Source organism: Nelusetta ayraudi, unplaced genomic scaffold (genome assembly GCF_046127955.1).
Source record: "Nelusetta ayraudi isolate G7.1 ecotype Tasmania unplaced genomic scaffold, CSIRO-AGI_Nayr_v1 ptg000002l, whole genome shotgun sequence".
Taxonomy (NCBI): Eukaryota; Metazoa; Chordata; class Actinopteri; order Tetraodontiformes; family Monacanthidae; genus Nelusetta; species Nelusetta ayraudi.
The window spans coordinates 11,203,113-11,226,197 of NW_027466052.1; the positions used below are offsets into that span (position 1 = coordinate 11,203,113).

At 45.1% G+C, this 23,085-nt stretch overlaps 1 protein-coding gene across 2 annotated transcripts in view; it reads right to left on the reverse strand.

Moving 5' to 3' along the window:
• Positions 1-23,085, reverse strand: part of LOC142886795 (CUB and sushi domain-containing protein 1) — a 237,083-nt gene that overhangs the window by 4,087 nt on the left and 209,911 nt on the right. The window contains exons 57-73 of one of the 2 annotated variants that reach the window (XM_076023957.1): positions 22,507-22,695; positions 20,956-21,132; positions 19,126-19,311; positions 15,056-15,232; positions 14,337-14,516; positions 9,264-9,437; positions 9,017-9,083; positions 8,601-8,707; positions 7,619-7,692; positions 6,687-6,798; positions 6,376-6,555; positions 5,999-6,061; positions 5,117-5,278; positions 3,243-3,355; positions 2,869-2,956; positions 2,357-2,483; positions 549-611 (exon numbers count right to left, since the gene is read on the reverse strand). In XM_076023957.1, the coding sequence (XP_075880072.1) occupies positions 549-611; positions 2,357-2,483; positions 2,869-2,956; positions 3,243-3,355; positions 5,117-5,278; positions 5,999-6,061; positions 6,376-6,555; positions 6,687-6,798; positions 7,619-7,692; positions 8,601-8,707; positions 9,017-9,083; positions 9,264-9,437; positions 14,337-14,516; positions 15,056-15,232; positions 19,126-19,311; positions 20,956-21,132; positions 22,507-22,695 (2,239 nt within the window). The remainder of the gene's footprint in view (positions 1-548; positions 612-2,356; positions 2,484-2,868; positions 2,957-3,242; positions 3,356-5,116; positions 5,279-5,998; positions 6,062-6,375; positions 6,556-6,686; positions 6,799-7,618; positions 7,693-8,600; positions 8,708-9,016; positions 9,084-9,263; positions 9,438-14,336; positions 14,517-15,055; positions 15,233-19,125; positions 19,312-20,955; positions 21,133-22,506; positions 22,696-23,085) is intronic. The other variant, XM_076023968.1, reaches the window with a different exon arrangement.

The following is a 23,085-nucleotide window of genomic DNA, read 5'->3' on the forward strand; positions in this document are numbered from 1 at the left end:
AGAAGGTTTTTATCTTTCTAATACCGAATTCAACCATGCTCTTGCCGCAAAGGTCCAGTTCGAAAAAGAAATAATAAGAATAAAATGAAGGATAGACATGAAAGCGAAGCAGCATATGCTCTGGTTCATATTCAAGATAGTATTTTCTCAATGACATCATGCTGACAGAGAGATGACAATGAGCTCAAAGACAAAAATATGATGCCCTTTTGCTTTGGATGACTGCTGTTACAACACAGTAGGGCTGCACTGTCTACAAAAAAGGGGAAGGAAAAAAAAATACTTTTCATTCCAATCACTCACAGCCGGCAGAAAGAGATTCCTCTTTTTTTTTTTAATCTTATTTCCCCGCAGAATTAAAATTCATTTTGGCTGACAGGATATGTTCGCCGGTGATTCAAATAACAACTGTGCAGCCATACTAAACAGCAAAAAGAAGAGCCGACAAAGCTTAAAACAAGAGATGAGGAGCTGGACGGAGCGGCGGCAGCGGCGGCGGCGGTCCGGTTACTGCCGGTAACCGGGTGAATGACAGGTGCCAGTCTTACCTGCCGCCTGGCCCCCAGGTGTCTTTTGGTCTCTCATTGTCATCTGTGTCAGCAGACAATGTCCTGCATACAACCATCAGCTTTAATAAGACAAACACTAGCATGGCACACGGCTAAGAGAGACGCAAGCAGGTCAGGCTGCAGGCGGCGTAAAGCTACAGTGGTCAGCCGGCGGGGTTGACAATGACTTGACAAAACACTCGGCCCAAAAGTTTTTAAGCAGCAGGTATTAAACATGACATTTCACCCTCAATAAGCTGTGGATTATCTGCCGTCTTTGAGGCACTGGCAAATCTTTGGTGATTTCTTTGGAACTGTAATATCTCCGGGTCTCCCAGATATAAACCTTATGATAAAGCTATAATTGCGTTTTAATGACTTAATATTTTAAACCTGCCTCTCCTTCTGAAAAAAATTGTAGCCTCCATTGTATCTGCTATTTACCATTTAGATGCACCATGTCCTACTCTCGGTTTAAAGATAAGAGTGGAACATCAATATCCAGATGAAATGTTGTTGTTTGTTGACTGTTGTTTCATTGGCTTAAGAAACACTTTACTCACAGAAATTTATCTCTCATCTTATACGTTATCAATTATTATATCTTATCAATTGATCCTGTGATCGTGTGCGCTGTGAAACAGGAAAATAGGTCATGGTTGTGGCCCACAGCAGCTGTGCAGGGTATAGAAATCAGCAGATATATGTTGTACAAGTTGTGTATTCTTGGCAAACAAGAAAGTTTTAGATGATGTTTGTCGGTAGAGACACCACTGTCCTATTGAAACTGCCAGTTATTGTTCATAAAAATAAGGGGGGGGGGGGTAGGTTTGGAGAGTGTGCTGCGATCTGAATGTGACAGGTGAGAACATCTGCCACTGAAGGCAGGCGGCTGAGCTTCCTGCTCGCTCGTCTGAAATGCACAAAGGATTTGTGAATCGCAGTCGACAGCCTTCATTTGCACCTCGGCTGTGAGCCGCCGTCTCCCAGCGCACAGGCTACGATTCGTTAATTGAGCGAATAGTGGGGAGTGATTGCACAGCTCTGCTAGACAACAGTATTGTTTTTGGAGCGGCAAAAGTCCTCGGAGAACCCAGGACTTTAATCCGAGCAAAATCTATGAAACATTCCTCTTATTTAAGGCAGATATTTTTGGATGCTTATTGTTTTTAGCTCTGTGGTTTGTTCATTTGTCCTCGGGGATGACAACAGAGAGACATGTCGCTTTGTAATACTTGAAGTATCTCTAAAAGCAATTCCGCTGCGTACATTTATAACAAACTGCGCGTCGGTGACATCAAGGACTGCTAGAAACTGAGAATGAAAGTCAGATATTTCCTCGACAAATGTTAAGAAACATGTTTACCGAATGAATTCTTTGGAGATTCTGTCTTTTCATATTTAATTGAGAAAGAGAAGATTTTAGCCTAATTATTTCTGGCTTGGTCTTCACTTTAATTTGTCAGTGGGAGTTTTAAGGATTTTAAGGTATTCACAAATTCCTTTTTTCTTTTATTCAGTTTTGATTATTTGTCGCTTTAAAAGGTCATGGATTCCAGAAATGTTTTCACAACAGACAACAGACAAAGAAATAATTTGTTGCTCTAGAATCCTATCGCACAAAGGTTTAAAAGACGCCTCCAACTTTTCACACTTAACTTTCCCGAACTGAAAGGGCTCACATTTTATGTTACCCCACCCTAATGTTTCCTACAGCCTCACTGTACCTGGTGATGACAAAGGCCTGCTTTTATATTCCACAATGCTGGCTGCATGCTTTTCTCTGATGGATCAATGCGAGAGCTCACCTGTGCTTGTAAAGGTAGAAGGCAAATCCGGACAGGATGAGAGCAAAGAAAGGGACCAGGATGGCTGCTGCCACAGAGCTGCTGTTTGTGTAGGGGCTGGACGGATCGATCGGCATGGTCACAGGGCCTGTGAGCACAAATGCAGGTGAGAGTTGGTGCACACATCCTGTAATGTGTTTGTAAATCATTTCTATGTCTCAAACTAACTGCAGCGAACAACCCAAGGTTCCCATTAAAAATGCCCTAAGAAATATTTGTATTTTCTGAAAATATTGAGGGGTTTTCGATTGGAGAGTGATGCCACATGACAGTCCTGCACTAAGGGGTGAAACACTCAGGCAGCACGTCAGGTCATAAAGGCAAAGGCACTTAACGGCTGAGCTACGAGCTGATGGTTCTTACCAGGTTGAACTATTTTAGTCCTCTAAAATGCCAGAAATGTAGAATATGGCCTCCTGAAAATCCCATTCTGTGCTGCTGCTTGTTGAGAGCGAACTCGGAGAGGAACCCACCTTGCCTGGTCAGATGGAACTTGCCAAAGTCTTTGCTGTGAATATGACCCTGGTACACGAACGTCTTCTGCTCCGACTCTGCGGTAACCTGAATAAAACAACCACGCAGTTGAATATTTACGGAGCTGCTGGGAGACACTGACATTTGGTTTTGCTGCATTAAAGGATAATGCGATGGACGTGTTGTAGAAACAACTGCGGAGAGAAAAAGTCCGCCCCCCCCCCCCACTACGAACACAAAGCAAAAAGTCAAGGACTAAAAAGAGAAATCAAAGTTCTCTCAGCACAATCCAAATATATTCTTCCAGCGCATGCATTTAACTGCAGGATCAAGCTCAAAATAAACAACCTGTGGCTCCTGCTGCGTCACTTACATATCCATCCATGGCCCAGTTGTCGTTTTTGAACTTGCTGATGTAATGTTGCGTGGGACCCTTCACCTGATAGACTTTCAGCAGCAGCTGGTTCTCCTCCGACTTATAGGTACCTGGAGTAGAAGAATGAAACCGTCAACCCCGGAAAACATTCAGTAACATGCTAAAGAGCGCCTGCGCCCGGCTTGTTCTTGGTGAGGCGGGGGGGAAAAAAGAGAGAGACATACATTGGTCGGAAAAGTGGCAAATCGTTTTTCTGGTAAACCGACAAAAGGAGACAACCTGTCATTTTGAATTACTGCACTTTATTTCCTACATCATGCAACTGACACATCGCGGCGCAAAGAGTGACGTTTACCCTTCGGCGCCGTGTCTCCACTTGGTGTACAGGGTTTGGATGGAGAAAACAATGTTGTTCAATGTGACAGGTCATCGCAAAAAGAAAATGAAAATCCCTACAAGGCGGATTAGGCTCTCAAACTATTGATTGTCACACATCAAAACATAAACAGGTGTCTGTGAAAGCGGGGATATTGTGCTCTGCTGTCAGAGCTCTGCCTTCTATGCTATTTTTTTTTTGTTTGTTTTCACTCAACAGTGCAGCTCTGCCTTGCCAGTCACACAATATAGACCTGCGCAGCCATGAATAAAATATGGTCCTCTAGCAGTGGAGGTTATGTTGCAGGGCTCGTAATTCAGCCCCTCAGACCGCTGTGTTGAATTCCCACCAGTGCAGCTCAAGGTTATATTATTTTATGTATTAATGATCAGTTTCTCTTCTGAGTGTGCTGCGCAACTCTTGTGTAAAACAAATTTTTCCTGCCTTGAAGACCGCACTGGGAAAGTAACACATGTGTAATTGGGTACAAGGTAGGAAATCACACCAATTTTCAAGTGGGAAAGAGTGACTCCTCACAAGTGGGTGCGAATGAAAGCTAAATATTTATGATCCTGTTGCCTGTTCACACCTACCGCAGCAATTTTACCTTTTTGCCTTCGGTATTTGTCCTTGCGTACGCGTCTTGTTGTCGGATACAATAGCGAGCGACAGCAAGAACACGCACAATGCCGTATAAGACGGATTAAGTGTCAAATTTTATTGTTGTTGTCAAACAGTTCAGCCACAACAGCAAATAAAGTGTCTGTCTGAGCTGATTCATTATGTCTGCACAACAGCGGTGTAAATAAAGTTGCCAAAATAATTCATCCAATTCAACGCCGGGATCGGCGGCTCAGCGTAGCAATATCTTTTTTTTTTTTTTTTTAAATAAATAACCTATTTAAAATCATACTAACAAAATAAAGAGGCCAATAACATAAACCACCTTCACTCGATGGCAAACAGAGATTAGAGAGAGATTACAGTGCTTTCAGCTGCTGGGGGTTAATGAAGATGATCTGGCTTCACTTTTCATGCCACCCATGAGTGTTTCTAGCTAATGAAAGTTACATAATGAAAACTGTCTAATAACTCAGGCCAGGCCTGGTTCATATATAGACGGGTATTTTGAAAAAAAAAAAAACACTTCATCATCATCATCATTCCAGCCAGTCACTGGTGCATAAGAATAGACTGACTGTGAAACTGAGCTACTTTGTCTATCATCTGAGACATCAAAAATAAAAGTTTTGACCTTTCTGGCAGGACTTAACATAACACAAGAAGAAGCCATCCGACACCTGCTGTGCTCACTGCAGCGTAGCACTGGATGTGCACTAATCGGCATCCGTGTATGAAGTCCAGCTTGCAAGGAAGGTCAAACCCTGCACCATCGGTGATTTACCATGAATGCATAAAGAGATGAAATAAGTAGAAAAATACCCTGGCATGTGTGGACAGGGCCTTACTCTGAAAGTCATCATGTGTTCTTTACCTGACATTCTGATGGACACGCCACTGCTCTCCAGCAGGGTGACGTTGACTCTGCCACTGCTGGCGTTGAAGTCGGTAACTGTGAACGTCGTCGTCTGTCTCTTTCCTAGATACTCGTAGAAGCCGCTCCACGCAGAGTTTGGGGCAAACACATCCGCGGGGACTGTTGTAGGGACACGCAAAACAAAACAAAAAAGAGACAGTAAGAACTTGCATGACACGAGTTTCATGCAAATAGTTGCACGTTCCGTTCGGTAAAGCGCTGATGTCAGTGATCAGCCAACCTCTCCAAGCCAAACATCAGAATGTAGTGAATGCAAGTCGGCGAAACAAAGCTATGATTGGTGTTGCCAATGTCTCTTGCAAAGTATCCACAGAAAGCCAACTGGCTTCGATCCGCCTGAATCCCAATAACCCACTTACAACTATGACGTGTTGAAACTAAAGGAGCTTCACTGCTCTGGCAAACACACTCACACACACACACACACACACACACACACACACACACCCCTCTCTCTCTCTATAGCCTACTTTACGGGTGCAGTTCACCCTTTGCAGACTCCCTCCTGATGCAAATACTATTGATGGTGGAATTCTGCGTCAAACGTTCCAGGTATTACATGGTATTGCACCTGAATGTTTTCACTGATTTCTCACTTTGAGGTCCCGGCTTATAAATCTTAGATCAGACCGCATGTCCAAAATGAAAACCTTTGTAGTTTGAACAGTCCTCCTCTTACAATACCCATTTAAGTTGAGAATGAACAACAACGACAAAAGCTCCTGTTTTTGAACACATTATAGTGAGAAGCATGTTGTGAAATCACAGCTGTGTCTATTTTGACAATGAAGGCAAACAGGTTGTTTGCAACCTTCATACCTCGAATCTTGTTCTTCTGGATGTCCGACTCCCCTCTGCTTTTAGGATTGACTTTCACTCCAACTGCAACATTAAAGAAAATTACATTAGCGGCATCAAATGCATTGGCACTGTATTCATTTGAAAAAGAAACAATTGAGAAGCATATGCAGAATCATCATCATAAACACCAGGCGTGCCTTAGTCCCTACAGTGACTGTGATGTCATCTTACTTGAGTTCAGAGTCACATATGGCATCATATGTTCTTGGTTTGCTTGGAAGTGATAACAGAGATCACAGCAGCTCACATGTGTATTTGCTCTAAACTACACAGGATTACAACATCCACTTTAGTATTCAAGTCCCGCATCCTCTCACTTGGGGCACATTTTTCACCTTTACAGAGTGGAGGTTTGCCCGACCACCTCCCGTCACTTCTGCAGATTCTGTGTTCCGATCCTCCGGCCAGATAGAAACCCTCCTGGCAAGTGTAGATCAGCGTGTATCCCAAGGTGGGCAGGTCCATGGATCGAACATCCACATTACTGGGGGTCTCAGGCTGCCTGCATGAATGGGCTGAGTAACAGGGTGTAGAGACAAAGGCCAAAATATATTCATTAGAATAAGACGCCAGTACTGACTGGCAGAAGGTTTCTGTTGGCAGAGTGAACGAGTCGTAATAACACAGCAGCAAGGTGACTTCTCACCTATGCACTCCGGCTGAGTTCCACTCCAGGTCAGATTCTCCAGGCATGTCCTGGTGGTGGAGCCCAGGATGTGGTAATTCTTGCGGCACTTGAAGGAGATCTTACTGCCAACCTAGGCAATGTTAACGCAAAAGAAGAGTTTTTTTTTTTTTAAATATCTATCTATCTATCTATCTATCTATATATCCATCTATCTATGTAGATCTATGTATACAACTGTCAACCTGCAGGCAAAAACAGTTACAATTCGTCTCCTAAAAAATAGGTAACTTTGATGTAATTCACCATTAAATAACAACAAATCATCTTTTATATTGCGCCGGATTGTTTGCCCTGCCAAATAGAGGGTGCAGCCTTCTTCTCCTTGTGGAGGATTCCGGGGGAGTGTGATGTGTGGATAATATCTAATTACAGCCCCACAAATTGAAGGATTTGTATGTTTGCTTAAATTCCAGGAAGGATTGTACGACTAATACAGCCAATCAACAGGTTTCTATCCATGCTCCAGGCTGCCCGCTCCTTCGGGTAAAGGTACTATTCTTTATAAAAGAAATAAATCTCCTCTGTCACCGTAGAAATGTGGGTGTCACTTTTGACTTAGCCTTTACCTGCTCGCGACTTCATTGCATTTCAGATGGAATGTGCTATTAATGCAATGCATCAGCCTGTTTGAATAAGTGCAGCTCCCTTTTGCACGGCAACAGTGTATTAAAGACCAAATGAAAGTGTCAGAATCTTATTAATGTTTCGTCTGGCCATCAACCGAAAGGTCATTTGTACAAAGACTTCCTGGAAATTCTTTAAATAGCTCATGACATAAGAATTATTTTCTGCAACATTCAAAAACACTCTTGAAGTTCAAATGTACATGTCGAGTATTTTTTTCAAGGGCGTGACCAAGTACAAGCAATAAACAGTGATGTCATTCTTACCTGGAAACCCTGAGCCATGACAGGGATGCCATAGGCTGGAGTTCCTGGGTCACGGCAGTTGTTGAAGGCTGGGTCTGCAATCACACGCACGCACACATAATAAGAGACTTGTAGCAGCAAAACAGTGTGAGGCTTACAAGATCATTATTGCAAGGGTGTTTTCTTTAAAAAAAAAAAAAAAAGTTATTAAAACAAAATTTTCCTGAAAAAACAAAAACAAAAACAAAAAAAAACAGGATTGGCTGCTTTTCAGATAAAATCAAATTGGTGCCGAAGCCATGAGTTGACATCAACCTCCACATTTCATCCGTCGATTAGATATTATCTTCAGCTCTGTCTGCACAGGAATATTAATGATAAGACGTGTGCTCGAGTGAGCTCCACAATCTTGTTTACCAATAATCTAATTTCACAGCCCCCCCCCCAAACCACCCCCTTAACTAACTCGAGTTTAATTTCTTTGCAGTGTCGGTTCCCTGGTAGGGATGGGAAGACACTATCTAATATCTCTGATTAACATAAATATGTTGGTAATGGTGATGTGGTTGCGCAGATGGAGGCAGACTGATATGTGCACAATGAAAACGGGTGTTAGGAGGGTTGTAACACGATGCAAAGAGGCTCCGTGATTGTAATCCATAGCGCCAGGACACGTGCATATCATTTAAGATTTATATGATCTCATTTATATGGTATGACGATCTGCACCGATGCTCCTGTATCAGGTGCAGTGCTGGCGGCTTGGGTATGAAATGTTAACATTTTGCATTCTAAGTAATACAAACGTGTTAATTATGAACACTCTTGCTGTCAACGGGTAAAGGTCATAACAAACAAACTTTTGGAGCTGAACAGTGTGGTTGGGTAAAAATATTCTAATAGAGAAGTTCAGGGTAAGCTAAAAAAAAATAAAAGGAAAAAAAAAGGGAAAAATGCGAGAAGAAAACTATTTTCTGAAAAAAGTAAAAAAATTGTGAGTCACCTATGCAGGCAGGTTGTTGGCCGCTCCAAATCCCATCACCTTGACAGACTCTGGAGGCAGAGCCCACCAGCAGGTAAGGCTCGTGGCAATAGAATCGCACCTCTGACCTGCAGGGGGGAGAAATGAATCGAAGTAGATAGGGGGCGGGGGGAGATCAGCCCACTATTCATTCTTACAAACCCAAATCTCATGAAATGAAATGAAATGCACTTTTTGCAGAATTCTGTTGAAGACTGATTTACAGAACAATGTATTCAGCATCTGTATCCATCCTTCTCAGAGAGAAAAAAATACAGGAAATGTCAGAATTCCTGTTGCAGTGATAATGTGGCTGTGGGGAACTAGTGTCCACTAGGAGGCCGCTTACGAACAAGAGCGTGAGGAAAGAACAGGCGTGATAGCATCAGACCACTGACCGGTAGGAAAAGATGTTCCCCTCTCTGTATCCTCCGCCGGGAGAGCCGGGGTCACCACACAGCACAGCTTCAGTGATACACACACACACACACACACACACACACACACACACACACACACACACACACACACACACACACACACACACACACACACACACACACACACACGCACAGTAGAGGCTTTGTAAGATGTCACGGCATGTAAGTGAAAACAGCAATGAGACCTTGTCAGGAGGCAACTTACGCAGACACTGCGGCACGTCTCCTGTCCACGTCCCGTTCCCCTCACAGGTTAGCACGGCCGGGGCGGACTGCTGGTAGCCGTGAAAACAGCTGTAGCTCGCGCCGGCTCCCCAGGAATGGTCCGTTCCCTCCACTTTCCCATGATGCACTTGAGGCAGAGGACCACACTGGATGACTGCAACAAACAGACGCTTTTCAGTCAGCACATGTCATATGTGTAACCCAAAAGAGCTGAGAGCGCAGTGGGCAATGGCGTGCAGTTAACTGCGCAGGTCTCTTTCTCATTCATTCAGTTCAACAATTGGACCACGTGAATTAATAATTATGTGGTAAGACTTGTGCATACGTAACATTGGAAACAGTACAACTTCATTCAACTGAAAATAACCGGTTTGTCCCTGTTTCAAATGGTTTCAGTAGTTTTTTTTTTTTTGATGCAACTGTGGTGCATTTGTTTTTCATTCATCAGTATGTTAAATCACTTTCTGCTGATGTATTTCTGTCAACCTTCCTCTCTTGACTTGTCATCTGCCACTGTAAACCGTTAGGGAAAAATCACTTATGTGGGTTATTCAGTTGTTGGTAATGGTACAGACTCGTAGGAGCCCACAGCACAGAGGAAGGATCTGTCACAAAGTGAGGCGTGGAGTGTGGAATGCAATATGGTGAAGGGGAAAAATGTAAAGTGACAAGGAGGAAAACGCTGCTGATTTGAAATTTGAAAACCTTTTCTATTCACATAAACAGACGGTTGACCGGCCAATCGGGCGCCTCAGTGCAAATCCAGACAGAACACATCACCACATTAGTTCACATCAAAACTCGTCCGGACTACAAAGACTCATCATTTCACAAACACTTTAGTCCTCGGGTTGTTTGCAAACTACTGTCAGTCACCTTGGCGGTGTGGATTCCTCAGTGACGCTTGACCTAAAACACAGGTCACGTGGGCGGGCCACAACTTTCCAAATCAAATGGACTGATGTCAACCTCAACAACCCAGTAATGAGGAGTTGCCAAAGGTCTACAAGGACTGGATGATTATTGATTTTTAATTAAAAACAAAAAAGTTCCTTCACCACAGCTGACGTGAACACAGTCCAGCTGATCGTGCCAATTACTCTACACTCAGGCGCAATCCGCTACTCGCAGGATGTGAATTCCGGAGTAACAGGCCATCGTTTACGCACAAAGATGCCACACCTGCTTCACGCGGGGAGCCCGCCGTGAGCACGCACCGATGCGTGCACCTGCGTGCGTTGTTGCACGCGAGCGCGGCGAGATCAGTGGCGTCTGGGCTGAACAACTTCACAATGTCGCCCTGATACACATCTGCGTGTTGCACGCGAGCCTAAACTCCCGAAGATGATGACGATGATAACCATCTGCGCGGCTTCCAACGTCTATTAAAGCAAGTGCAGATCTCATCAAAGCGGGAAACAGATGGCTCTGTGGTCCATTCACTCTGCTACGATGATGTACAGCTGAAATGAGTTTTGATGGGAAAAATGGATGCAGACAGACACGCGCAGACAGAAATAAACAGGAATCGTTAATGTCAATAAATGGCCCACGACGTTGAAATATGGCAATGCTCCAGGAATAAACTAAATATAGAAAATGTTCTTTCTTCTGCAGTTTCCATAAACCTTGATGAGATTACAAAGATAGTCACAGACAATGACAATATTTTTTTCCTTTGATTTTTAATATTAAAATCCCAGCACACCTTCACTTCCACCTCTTGTAGATGCAATCAAAGCTCTTCTGAGGTCTCTGCACGCCACATGTTTTGTCAAACTAGCGGTGTTTGACGAGTCAAAAAAAGTAGTGAATGCAGCAGGGGTGAGAATTTCAAACTTTCGGTCAACTTTCCCTGTAGGGGACTCTCTTGTCTGATAATCATGTTCAGAACCTCCGATTCAGAGTGATGGGACATCGACAATGAAAAACTTTTTTTTTTAGGCCCAGAGGCTGAGACACTTATCTAAAACGGTGTCACCATCTTCAAGACCAATTGAAGATAGGTTTTATACACAGAGGGGGTTGTGTGGGTGTGATTTAGTGCAGCTCCGAGAAGTACTATGACTTTAGGGACAATGGGACGTGGCAGGTGGAAGAGACTTGGCTACTTCTGACAAAAGTGCTTTGCGATAAGTTGAGGAGTCAAAAGCTTTTCTTTTAACCAAAAGACGTGAACACATTTCTGGTTTATATTTGTTCAATAATGACTCTGAGAGCTCGTTTAACTGCATCCTAAATGGAGGAAATGCACGGTAGAAATGACGTTTTTACACTGACAACTCATATCTGAGGCATCTGATAACAGATGGAGTCTGTTGAATAGACATTTTTTAAAAAAAGGAAAAAATATGAAAACAAGAGCAGAACAAAATTACTTCTTTTTTTAAATCTCATATAGACATAATTTGTTCCACAGTACAGTCTTGGTTACGAGTGGAGAAATGGGAAGCATCTGTATTTAGACAAAATGAGTCATCTGGTGTGAGTCATTTTTCCTTTCTTTCCTTTTTTTTTTTTTTTTTTTTTTTTTTAGTGATAAGAGACTGCCTTGGTCCCTCCTGCAATCTTATTGTGTTCATGTAACAGGTCTGGCTGTGGAGGCTCATACTGCTTCGTGGCTCTGGAGATGACAACCACGGCTGAGAATGTCACGTTCACGCAGATTGTCAGCGTTCGTACAAAAAGTAATATTTTGCCGGAGAGAATGTGGGATCACGTGGACAAACAAGGTCCAGCCTGGGGTGAAGTTGCGTAATGTGCTTCCTCTACGCACAAAAATAGATATATGCCATTATTGTAACTATAAGTCAGAACATATTTCTGTGTTTCTACATTAATTCCTCCTCCTGTCTCGCTGTTGTTGACCCGACTTATATGTCTAATTTCCGTTCAAAGCCTGCTGCACTGCTCCACACTGCCCCCTAGTTTCCTGGGGTACTGCTGACGAATCCAAATGTCTGATTTGGATTCTTGGGCCGAAACAATGGCTGTTGTAGCAACTTTGTCCTTTGTGACTCTTCGCACACCCTCATCATCAGCTTGTTCGGTGTTGCCGCAACTCTTCCTCAACTTTCCGCCGACAGTAAGAGTCGTTCAACACTATCTGATGCCCTGCGACCCATCTCTCTGTTCCTTCGGCCCCGCCCTTCCCACTCCTCTTTTATCTTCTGCCCCCAGCTCCCTCGGCCTCCTCGTCACAAGTGCCCCCCCTGCCTCCCCCCCTGCCTCCCCCACTCCCCCGCCCTCCCATGGTCTCGTAGGCAGATCTCTCCTGGCTCAGTTTGCCCAGCCAACACATTTTATGAGCTTAAACCCTTTTCTTGCTGCGTGTTTACAGGTTTGGGGGCAGGTATTGATTCGCCTCTCGCTGTTTCTTCCTCTCCCACTCGCTGCATTGCCACTTACCTCCTGTAGCACCGCTCTGATGGCTCATCGCATTCTCAACACCCCCTGCCCCCCTTCATTCATCGACCTGCCGCCTTTTTTCCACTTCACCTTTTGTTTTAACCATCTGCTTTGCCGTTTCAAGCATCTCTCTGCGTCACCCCTGCCTACAGTGCTTTCCCCTGCTACTCTTCATCAAACAGTTCATCTTCCGTCTTCACTTCCCCCTTTCTTTCTTTTCTTCCCTCCTATACAGCCTCTTCCTTGGTGCACAATCTGCCCCCCCCCCCACCTTCCACTTGATTCCTTGTCACCAGTCTTGGCTCTCAACTCTTCCGCTCAACATGTTGCCACGTGCGTGAGAAGAAGCTGTTGTTCAGGAGGAAGATCACAGGGAGAGCGGCGGATTGTTTGAAGTGGCAGGAAACGGAGAGGGGCGGCGGGAAAATGGAACAGAAATGCGGGCCAAGCAGAAGAGCAACCAAAACGGGAGAAACCCGGCAGAGGTGAGAGGGAGGGAAAGACAAAGGATGCGCGACAGGAGGCGCAGCAGCAGGAGGAAAACTGGCAGCAATTTGATAACAGCATCTCTCTGTCCTTCCCTTTTCCTTCTAATTGTCTCGCAGCTTCCAGCCTGAGTTTCGTTCTCTATCACCTGCAGGATCTTCTACTTTTCTGCTTTTTCCTTTCTTTGCATCTGTCTCAGGTTCCCCCTCAGTAGCCGCCTTGCTGGCTCTCTAAGTTTTTTTTTTTCCCTTTTTCTTTTTTCATCTCAGTTCAAAGCCTCTGCAACTGTAGGAGCCAGCAGGAGATTTTCTCTTTGTGGGAAAAAGCGGCAGGGAGGATCTCAGGAAACATTCCCTTTTGCCGTTGTTGAGTATCACAGTGTAAACTCTAAATATGGCCGCTTGTGAAGGCGTGACTCATTGTGATTTAATGCATTCTTTTTTATTTTCCCCTCTGTTTTTCGCAAAAGCATACAGGGCTTGAGGGAAATAAAAATCATAATTTTACACTTTGTTATTTTAAGGAGCTTCTCTCCCCTTGCCCTCCTCATAATGCACTGTTAAAGACACAAGCTGCTGCCTAAACGTGGCAGCTCACGCGGAAAAATTGCCGCCTTGTCGGTTGTTCACGAGGTTCTTTTTTAGCAGCAACCACCCTGTTAGGAAAAGATGCAGAGCCAGATCGAGACCTGAAAACCATCTCCACCACTTCTTTGGGGTTTTCAACTGCAGTCCAAAACTTAAAGACTCTCCCTGCCAAGCGCACACACAGAAGTTCACTTGTGAATGATGACACTTTACTCAGTATCAACTCTTGACATACGGTACTTTTTGAGGCAGACCGCTATGAGTGTCATCCATCTATTTTAAATCTAAGAGGTTCGTAATACAAATACAACATACAGATGCATCTGAATTCCAGTGGTGGTGAATGTGTGATGAATGAGAAGGCCATCCTTTTACAAAAACAAGACTACAATATCCTAACTGCCTCTGGCTTTACAGCAGTGCAGCAGCTTCCTGAGCCAAATTACAGACGCTTTTATTAGAACAACAAAAAACCCAACATAATAAGTAATTCATTCAACATTTATGACTCATTTGTTGGGGTGGGTGATGTGTTTTCCAAGCACTCTTCTGGGAGCTTGAGCCCCTCTCACCTTTACAGTTGGGTTTGGTCTGGTTCCAGGTTCCGTCTTTGGTGCAGTGCAGAACGCTGCGGCCGAGCGGCTCCATCAGGTGACCGGGGTTACAGTGGTACGTCACCGTGTGGTTGTAGGTAAACTCACTGGCCAGGTAGATCCCATTGGCTATCGGGCCGGGATCTCCGCAGCTGATGACTGAAGGAGGGGGGGGGGGGCATTGAGATGTCAAGCGTAGCGCGGGTGGAAAGAGTTCATCCGTTGGAGTGTGAACGCAACACAACCCGTGTGGTCGCTACGCTGCTGGCAACAACAACCGCGGGCATGAATCGCTCCCGTCTGAAGTCGTATCTGTAGCCGAGAGCTTTGACGACGTGGTGCCTCTGCTTTTCGCGCTCGCCCTTCTTAACTCATTCTCCCTCCGACTTCCCCCCCCCGCTCTCTCCGCCTCGGCTCTGCCCGCCTGCCAGGCCTCTGGCTGGTTTTGTTGAACTTAACGACTTGAAATCTCAGACACAACAAGCATCTCCTTCGCTCTGCGCCGCACCTGCACAGCAGCAGGTTGCTCAGCTCATACACAATTTATGTACTTTTCCAGAGTATCTCAACTCCCTGCTTTTTTTCGTTTTCCACATCTATGAAATCATTGGTGCTGATACAATTTTCTGAACAAACTTGCAGTGCCGCTTATCTTAAAAGCAGGCTAGGAAATTGTTTGCGTCGCTCCGTCGCCCTACCGCTGCAATCTGGAGGTTGTCCAGTCCAGGTCCCGTTCGTGGTACAGTGTCTGGTGGTCAGGCCTGATGTTTTGAAGCCGTCCCAGCACGTGTAGGCCACCGAGCTGCCGAAGGTGATGCCGTCGCTGAAGACGATCCTGCCGTGCGCCGGCGTGCCAGGGTTTCCACAGGACACGGCTGAGAAGTGAAGCAATATTAAACGGGAGGAGGTAATTAATCACAGCGATAACATCAGTGGAAGCAATACTGTTTCACTGTCACTCAAGGCTGATCAGCTGTGGGCTGCAATAATGAGATTATCACTGGCGTCAGATGGAAATAACTCCAAATATGTCCTTGAGGTAGTGGGGCTGATTAATAACCGAAAGGTTGTTCAACTGCTTTCCAGCACTGAGTGGCAGATGTACAACCACCTCGTTACGTGCTGCAGGCAGGTGACAAGTCTGCAGCCCAACTGCCGCAGTGCTGCTGAGCAAGGGGGAAGAGACGCTAACTGCTCCAAGGGGAGACCGCTGCTGCCTCGTTCGGCTCATCGTTAAAAACCACGGCGACGGGCGCGTTAGGCGCGCGCACGGCCTTACAGAGCAGACAGGTGTTCAATGTGCTCCGCTTCACTCTCATTGCATGGAATGTTTTCCCTTGCACAGAAGAGGATTAGGGACACAAGAAGAGAAAAAAAAAATAAGATTGATTTTTTTTTCAGGTTTCTAATAAGAGAAAAAAGTTGACATTTCGAGATTAAAGTCGAAATTTCAAGAATAAAGTTGACGTAAAAGAGACAAAATTTTCGTGAATAAAATTTGAATTTTGCAATCAATGTCAATGTGAAGTAAGGCAGAATGTTGAGAATAAAGTTGAAAGGCTTCGCGTGCAAGTCTAGTGGAGCACTTCCGTTTTTTGCTAGTCTACTGGCCAATTTCCGCTTTATTTGTGTCAACACATTTATTTTTTTTAACATCAACTTTGTTCACAAAATTTTTCACAAAATTTGGACTTTATTCACAAAATTCTGACTCCATTCACGAAATTTCAACTTAAAACTTAAATGAGAACTTAAATATAAAAACCTCCTTCCTGTATTATTTTTTTCTCTTCTTGTGGCCTTAATCCTCTTTCGTACCCTTGTGTTAAGCTACACCAAGCGGCATCATGTTATTTTGCGAGCGTTTTGTGTTTTTACAATAAATGAGGCAATCACTGGCTGTATTCGGTCTCCTTCAAGGACAAAGCAGTCGGGGCCGGACAGCACAAGCGCCGTACGCAACAGCAAAATGACTTTGTCTCTTTTCAAAACTAGTGAATTATTGATATCTCCTTTGCTGGCGCAGCACTTGTCCAGATCAGACAGAAATTAGTGATCAACCACAGCACATTTCACTGGTAGGATTGTGACAGCTGAAAGCCCTTCACAATCAAAGAGCTATTGATGAGGCTCATTAGTTTGAGCCCAGTTAAGCCTTCCTCTCTACTGTGCGGATCAAAATGTGCACATCGTGCTAAACCTTATGTGTGTCTATGAGAGCTTGTGGTCTGTATCAATAGACACTGAGGAAAAGTCCTTGTTTGTGTGCATGTGTGTGTGCTACTTCCTCTCGTGTGTTCACATCTATTGAGATGTCTTATCCTGTGGAAATCAGCTTTTAAATGCTATTAGGCTAATGAAAGAGGGCTCGATGACGTATAATTAACGTTGCACAAACACTGACGCTGTGGCAGAAAAACACAACTCGAATGTAAAAGGAAAAAAAAACAAAACATTTTCTGTTCCTCACAGAAGATGCACAAAGCAGGAAGGCTGGAGGACTCGTCTATGTCCTTCAAGTGCTTTAAGTGTCAGCTTTGAATCACATGTTTCTATTTGAGCAATAAAGAAAAATAAATATATAACCTATGAGAATGCTGAAAAAAAATATAAACACACACATACACATATATATATATATATGCACATATACAATTCCCGGTGACGCTCATGCTTTCTGAATTTTCTCTTTAGTATAAAGGCGATTTCAAATCTGTCGTTTCGCCACAGCAAGCAATCAAATTAGTACGAGAAATTGCAAATGTAGCTCACCAAATCTAAAATGTGCATCAGACAGCAGGGTTAATATCAGCGGCGCCTTATTCTAATGAGCAAACATAGCAGGGGATACGGAAGGTAACGCAGGCGGCAGCTTAGTATGCCAGTGTTGCTTCGGCACTACAGGGACCTAGTTTAATTTCCCCCTAAAGTCTCACGGGCTTGGAGAGCATCTTTGAAAAGTGCTGGTGTATAGGACACACTTTATTACCACGGTGCAGCGGAAGATCCGGCTCCGTGAGTAAAGGGGTGACACACTTCAACTCTTTGTATCTGGGCCACACGGATATAAACATGCACACGTGTTTACATACACTCAAATCTTTCTAATTTCCTTTCAGACAGCTACGATCTACACGCTTTGCCGGCCAGCCACCATCTTCCCCTAAACGGTCCGGCAAGCGTCCCTCTCAGTATCAGGAGAACTGCCACTCTCTTTCCACTGAGATTAAGGCAAAGTTGTCATCCTGGCTGTCCCACTTGGCCGTATCTGATCTCAGGGGCAATCCCAGGGTGCAATTTTGATCGGGCGCTTGTTGATTGTTGGCCTCCTATCTTCAGGAGGGAGCTGGTATGCTGCCGGTTTGCAAACCCGACATTTCAAGACAGCGGATGAGTTTGCTGCCGCAGTCTTCCTGTCACTCACGGAGCCATTACTCCATTTACTCTACTGGCTTAGGAAAACCAACAAAGAAGACAAGCTGTCTGCCACCCCAAAACATACAGACTGTGTGTGGTATATACTTGAATATACTCATTTATACCCTTGGTGTGACGCTTGAGAAAACTTTAACTAAACTTTGTTGTCTATTACCTTCTGTGTTTATGAAAAAAGATAGGAAACAGTTGATATTGAGGATGTACTTCTACTTTGTGATCTGGAGTGTGTCTTACTTCCAAGACCCAGTTGGCTTGACGAATGTGAGCACTCTGCACAACTGAGTACAGGTACTTTCTGCTGCAACATTTATTTACACAGCACTGTTTCATAGAATCTGGGTTGGGACTCTGTGGAACCCATCCACTAAGACAACTCGGTGTCAAAAGTCTGTTTTCTAAAGAGAAACCTCAGTGAAGGTTATGTTGTCTGATTTAAACTTTTTTTCAGTGGGAAAAAAAAAAGCCAAAACGAGAATTCACTTAATATAACTTCTCACACTTTGAAATACTTGTTTCTAAGAGAGTCATCCATCTTGCCAGCCTCCCATAGATGGTGTTTACTATCTGCCCCAAAAAGTGAATTGAATTCCAAAACCAATCAGCTTTTTTGATATCAACAAAACGTGGAGCAAATTCTTTCACCTGGACATAAAATCTCCAGAGGAACACAAAGAAAAAACAGAAAGTGACTGTGAGGACAGATATTACTGAATAGACCAGCGTGAAGAATTCTATGGCATAATTCCATTAAAAACAACCAACTCACACACGAGCGACAGCACAGAAAGTATTCTCATGGAAAAACTGGGTTCTGTTTTACTCTCAACTGCTTTTTTTGGGAGTTTAATAAAACTTGTGTCAATAGCCACTGGCTGCAGTCGGCGATTTGGTACACTTTAGCTAACTAGCTGCGTCAGATTGCGCCGGCAGTCCACTTGGAACGTGACGGACAGAAGGTTCGTCCAATCACTGTCCAAGTGTTTCTTCTCCTTCACAAATGCTTCCACTGAGCTCGTTACCAAAAGGGCGAATACCATGAATCCAAGAAATGTCCCTTTGGCTTGCCAGGTTAACGACTTCCAATGCCCAGTTCAGTCCAACGAAACAAGACTGGATAATGTTATGACTTATGTTTCGTTTCGGGCTGGGCAATTTTTGACAAAAATAAAATCCAGATTTTTTTTCTCTGAAAACTTGATTTTTGATTTTGATTCTTTTGGTAAAACTATGAAATGCTGTGGAATAAATTATTATTTAAAGAAAAATAGCGTTAATTTCAAAAAGAGGCCAGTATAGTGCTGCGCCTTCAACTGCGTGAACTTCTCCTTACCTTGACAGACGGGCTGCGTACCACTCCAGGTGCCGTTGTTCTGGCAGGTCCTCTCGGCAGAGCCAATCAGACTGTATCCTGCCTCGCAGCTAAAACGCAGCAAGCTCTTGGTTTTAAACTCTTCCCCTCCCAGCCGCGCGCCGTGGGGAGGCACTCCGGGGTCTCCGCACACTCCTGGACTGATACCTATTTAAAAACGAGGCGCAGAGTTAATGGCATAAAACCGTCAGCGGCAAGGCGCCCACTAGTCACACCGGTGTGGCAATTAACGACACGTTCCCGATGAGAGAGGCTCCGTTTGGAGTGGAACTTCAAGGAGCACATGCACGGAAAATCCACATGGTCTAAACACATATTGCAAGGAAAAAACACCGAGGAGAGAGCGAAGGGCTGGGGGGTCTGTTAGTCTCCTCTGGTGATTTTATGTAGATCAGCGGTAACACGCAGGGGTTCACCACTGCTAAAAATACACAAGTGCAGTCAGAGAGATTAATAACCAAAACATTTTACTTTTTATGCACAGGTACACACACACACACACACACACACACACACACACACACACACACACACACACACACACACACACACACACACACACACACACACGTTCTGACACAAACCTCAGAGAACAGTGCCTCGTACTTAGGGTACATCAAACTGTTGGAGCAGTAAAAGCACTGAGCGTGACACAATTTTCGGAGCTTAATTCCATTGGTGGGGATAAACGGTACAGATTCCAAAGTGCCTCCCTTTGCATCTCAATGAGTTTGTAGGCTGCGAGATGGATTTCGCCCTGCTGAGCATTCAGTTGCGGGGCACCAGCAGAGGAAACGTATTGCGTGGCAGCTGCTGAAACGGTCGATGCTGGGTTCGAAGACGCTCGGTTGTTAACGCTGAGGGATCCGCGTTGGCAAAGCGGCACTTTAAAGCAGACGCGTAAATCAAACTGTCTTCCCCAGCTTGTTCCCTCCCCCTGCAGCTGAAACCAGTGCTGAAGAGTTGGGAGGGTGAACGGTAAATCTGTGCCTCACATTATTATTATTTTTTTTTCTTGAGCTGCAAAGCACTTTGAAAAGCCACAGTATTGCAGCATTCAAATAAGGCTCCGATTCCAAAAAACATTTACACACGCTACGTAAATGTTGCTTTTATACCATTGTGCCAAAATAATGATGAAAAATTCAACCTTGTCGTCAAGGCTTTTGGCCACCTGAAGAACATTTATATTCAAGTCTTTAAATACAAGAAAATCAAATTGTAATCTACAAAAAGTTAGTGAAAATTGTTGCTTACAACTTTGCTATGTCTCGAGTTCTCGATCAGTTTGGCGAAAATTTTGTGACTAACGTGAAGTTACTATAAATTAACATGAACGTATATTCATAATGTAATCTAGTACAGAAAAGTATAGTTCATTCTTGTTTTAAGAGATACATTTTTTTTTTATTTGTTGACCGTAAGAATATACACAGAGCAAACATCTCGCTCCTAGTTTGCTGTTATCTTGCGCCACCATTTTTTCAGCTGGCTGCCTGACAGTTGGCCTAAATACGAAATGTGCTGTCAGGTGGGCTTCCTTAAAAAATTGACATCCAGGACCTTCAAAAGGCTTCATCCCTGTATGGAAACAACACCAAAGTTCAGTTTGCCTGCACTACTTCCAGCTCAACACACTGGGCACACACCAAAGCTGATGATTTATTTGGAACACAGCAGTAAGAGTATTTATTTTATTTTTCAACTTCACATTCCACTGAGTGTCTCTGCGGGAATTTGCCTTGAGAAGCAGCAACACGCCGCTGCCCCGCCGACCGCGGCGGCGCTTACCGGTGCAGTACGGCGGGGCTCCACTCCACGTGGCGTCTTCCTGACAGTGGCGGCTGCCGTTGCCCACCAGCACCCCTCCAGGCAGGCAGGAGTACTGGATCGCCGAGGCGAACGTCAAGCTGCGGGCTCCCGACAGCACTGCGTTGGGGGGTACGCCGGGGTCGCCGCAGGAGATGGCTGCGGAGACGACGACAGATTGGGACGCAGACACGGGGGGAGGTATTAGTGATCGGCTTTGGATGGTGCAGCTGGGTGACCGCGGGAGGCGGCGAAGGTGACAGCGAGGGGGTGCGGGGGGGAGCGGAGGAGCGATGAAAGCAAAATCTGTTGTTTTTGGATACGAGCAAAACAAAGATCTGCGCGCCACAACGAGGACTGAGAAGCAAATCTTGCAAATTGCTGGACTGCTTATTATTGGCCCAAACAAAAATGATAAACCTGTTATTTGTTTACGACGGAGAAACTACGAAATTACTTAGGATCGCAGGTTCATCTGGAAAATTGTGTTATTTAATGCTGCGCTTTAGCCACCGCGTAGGCAAATTTGGGACCGATTGTCCGGATTGACCCGGATCCTTGACCTCGGCTTAACGACTTGGAAACAGACGCGCGGCGAACCAATAACACAGTTTAAATGGAATCCTCCCGTCTCTCCCCATCTCCGCCGTGCAGAAGCTGTTTCACGCTGTCGAACCAACCGATGTCGAAATTCTATTTTTCCTTCAATTTGGGGGAAAAAAAAAATCACGTTCTACAGACGGTGGAGGACACAGATATGAATCTTCTCTCGATTTTCTATTTCTCTGATCTCCCCTCACCCCTCAAAAAAAAAAAAAGAAGAAAGAAAAAAAAAGTGATTTCACCCCATCGCCTCTGCGCACCTTATTGGCCCCCATCTTCCCCCTCCCAATATTTCCCGATAAGACCTTGTGTCTGGAATGTAATGCTGAACGCACCCTGGCCCTGCAGACACACACCGCCTCACCGCTGTCTGCCCCCGATCCCTCATCTCTGGCCCCCTGCGACGGGGTTTTCATCCTGAACGCCTCTCTGTGTTTCTCGCCCTAATTCTCTCGCTCCCCCCCCCCCCCCCAACCCCCACCCGGTTTAATCTGGCTTTTCTATCAGCCACGGCGCGACTCTGACGAGAACGCCTATTGCCCCGCGTTGCCCGCCTCCCTCTCAGCGCGCACATAAACACAAACACAAACGCCCTGAACTTTAAGCCACTGCGCTCGATCCCCCTTTATGATTACTTCCCCGTATTTTCGACTCTCAGCCCTCTCTTATTCTTTCGCTCTCGCATCCCGCTATTCCCCAACACGCCCACCTAACCAATCTTCCTCCAGGTGGCTCTTCAAGCCCTTTCTGCGAGCACAAATGGCTTTCCCTGGCACATATAAAGGAAAAATAAATAGAGAATCCACCCGTCGCCCGCCTGTGTTAAGCATGACAAACCTTTGTTGACATTTTCGGGCGGAACTCTGAGCGAGTGTAACCTGATCACATTTACTTTCCATTTGAAAATAAGCGGGATTCTTTAAGGCGTACCTAAGCAGTGTGGGATGGGCCGGTCCCACCGGCCGTCATGCTGGCATGTGAGGAGCGCAGACCCCAGGAGGTAGAAGCCTCGCTTGCAGTGGATGGCCACGGTCACTCCGTAGCTGAAGACTTCTGGGTATCGCAGGCCCGACTGTCGCACGCCGTTCTCCACCAGGCCGGGGTCCGAGCAGTTCACCACTGCAGAGCAGACCACAGGGGAGAAGTTCAGCAGTATTGGATTGAATGAGCTAAACAGCTTTTACATTGCTGTGCAATTGCCAATATGCCAACAAGAAAAGGGCCAGTGTTGTCCAGGTGTCTGCGAGGGCTTCAGGTCGCTGTTTTTACACGGACTCGGTCGTCTGTGTGGAGCCTATAGGCGTCAGTCACAGATGAAACCGAGGCAACCGAGCAGCATTTGTGGCGCTCTAAAGTCGGCTAAATCATTTTTTTCTCTCTCCAAAATTCAGACTGTGCCTGCTCCTCTTTTCAGCCCTTTGCCGCTGCTTTGTCACAACGTGCTCACTACCCAGAATTCTCTCCTTTGGTCCTTTCGTTCACTGCTTATATTCAGGTCCAGGGGGGACA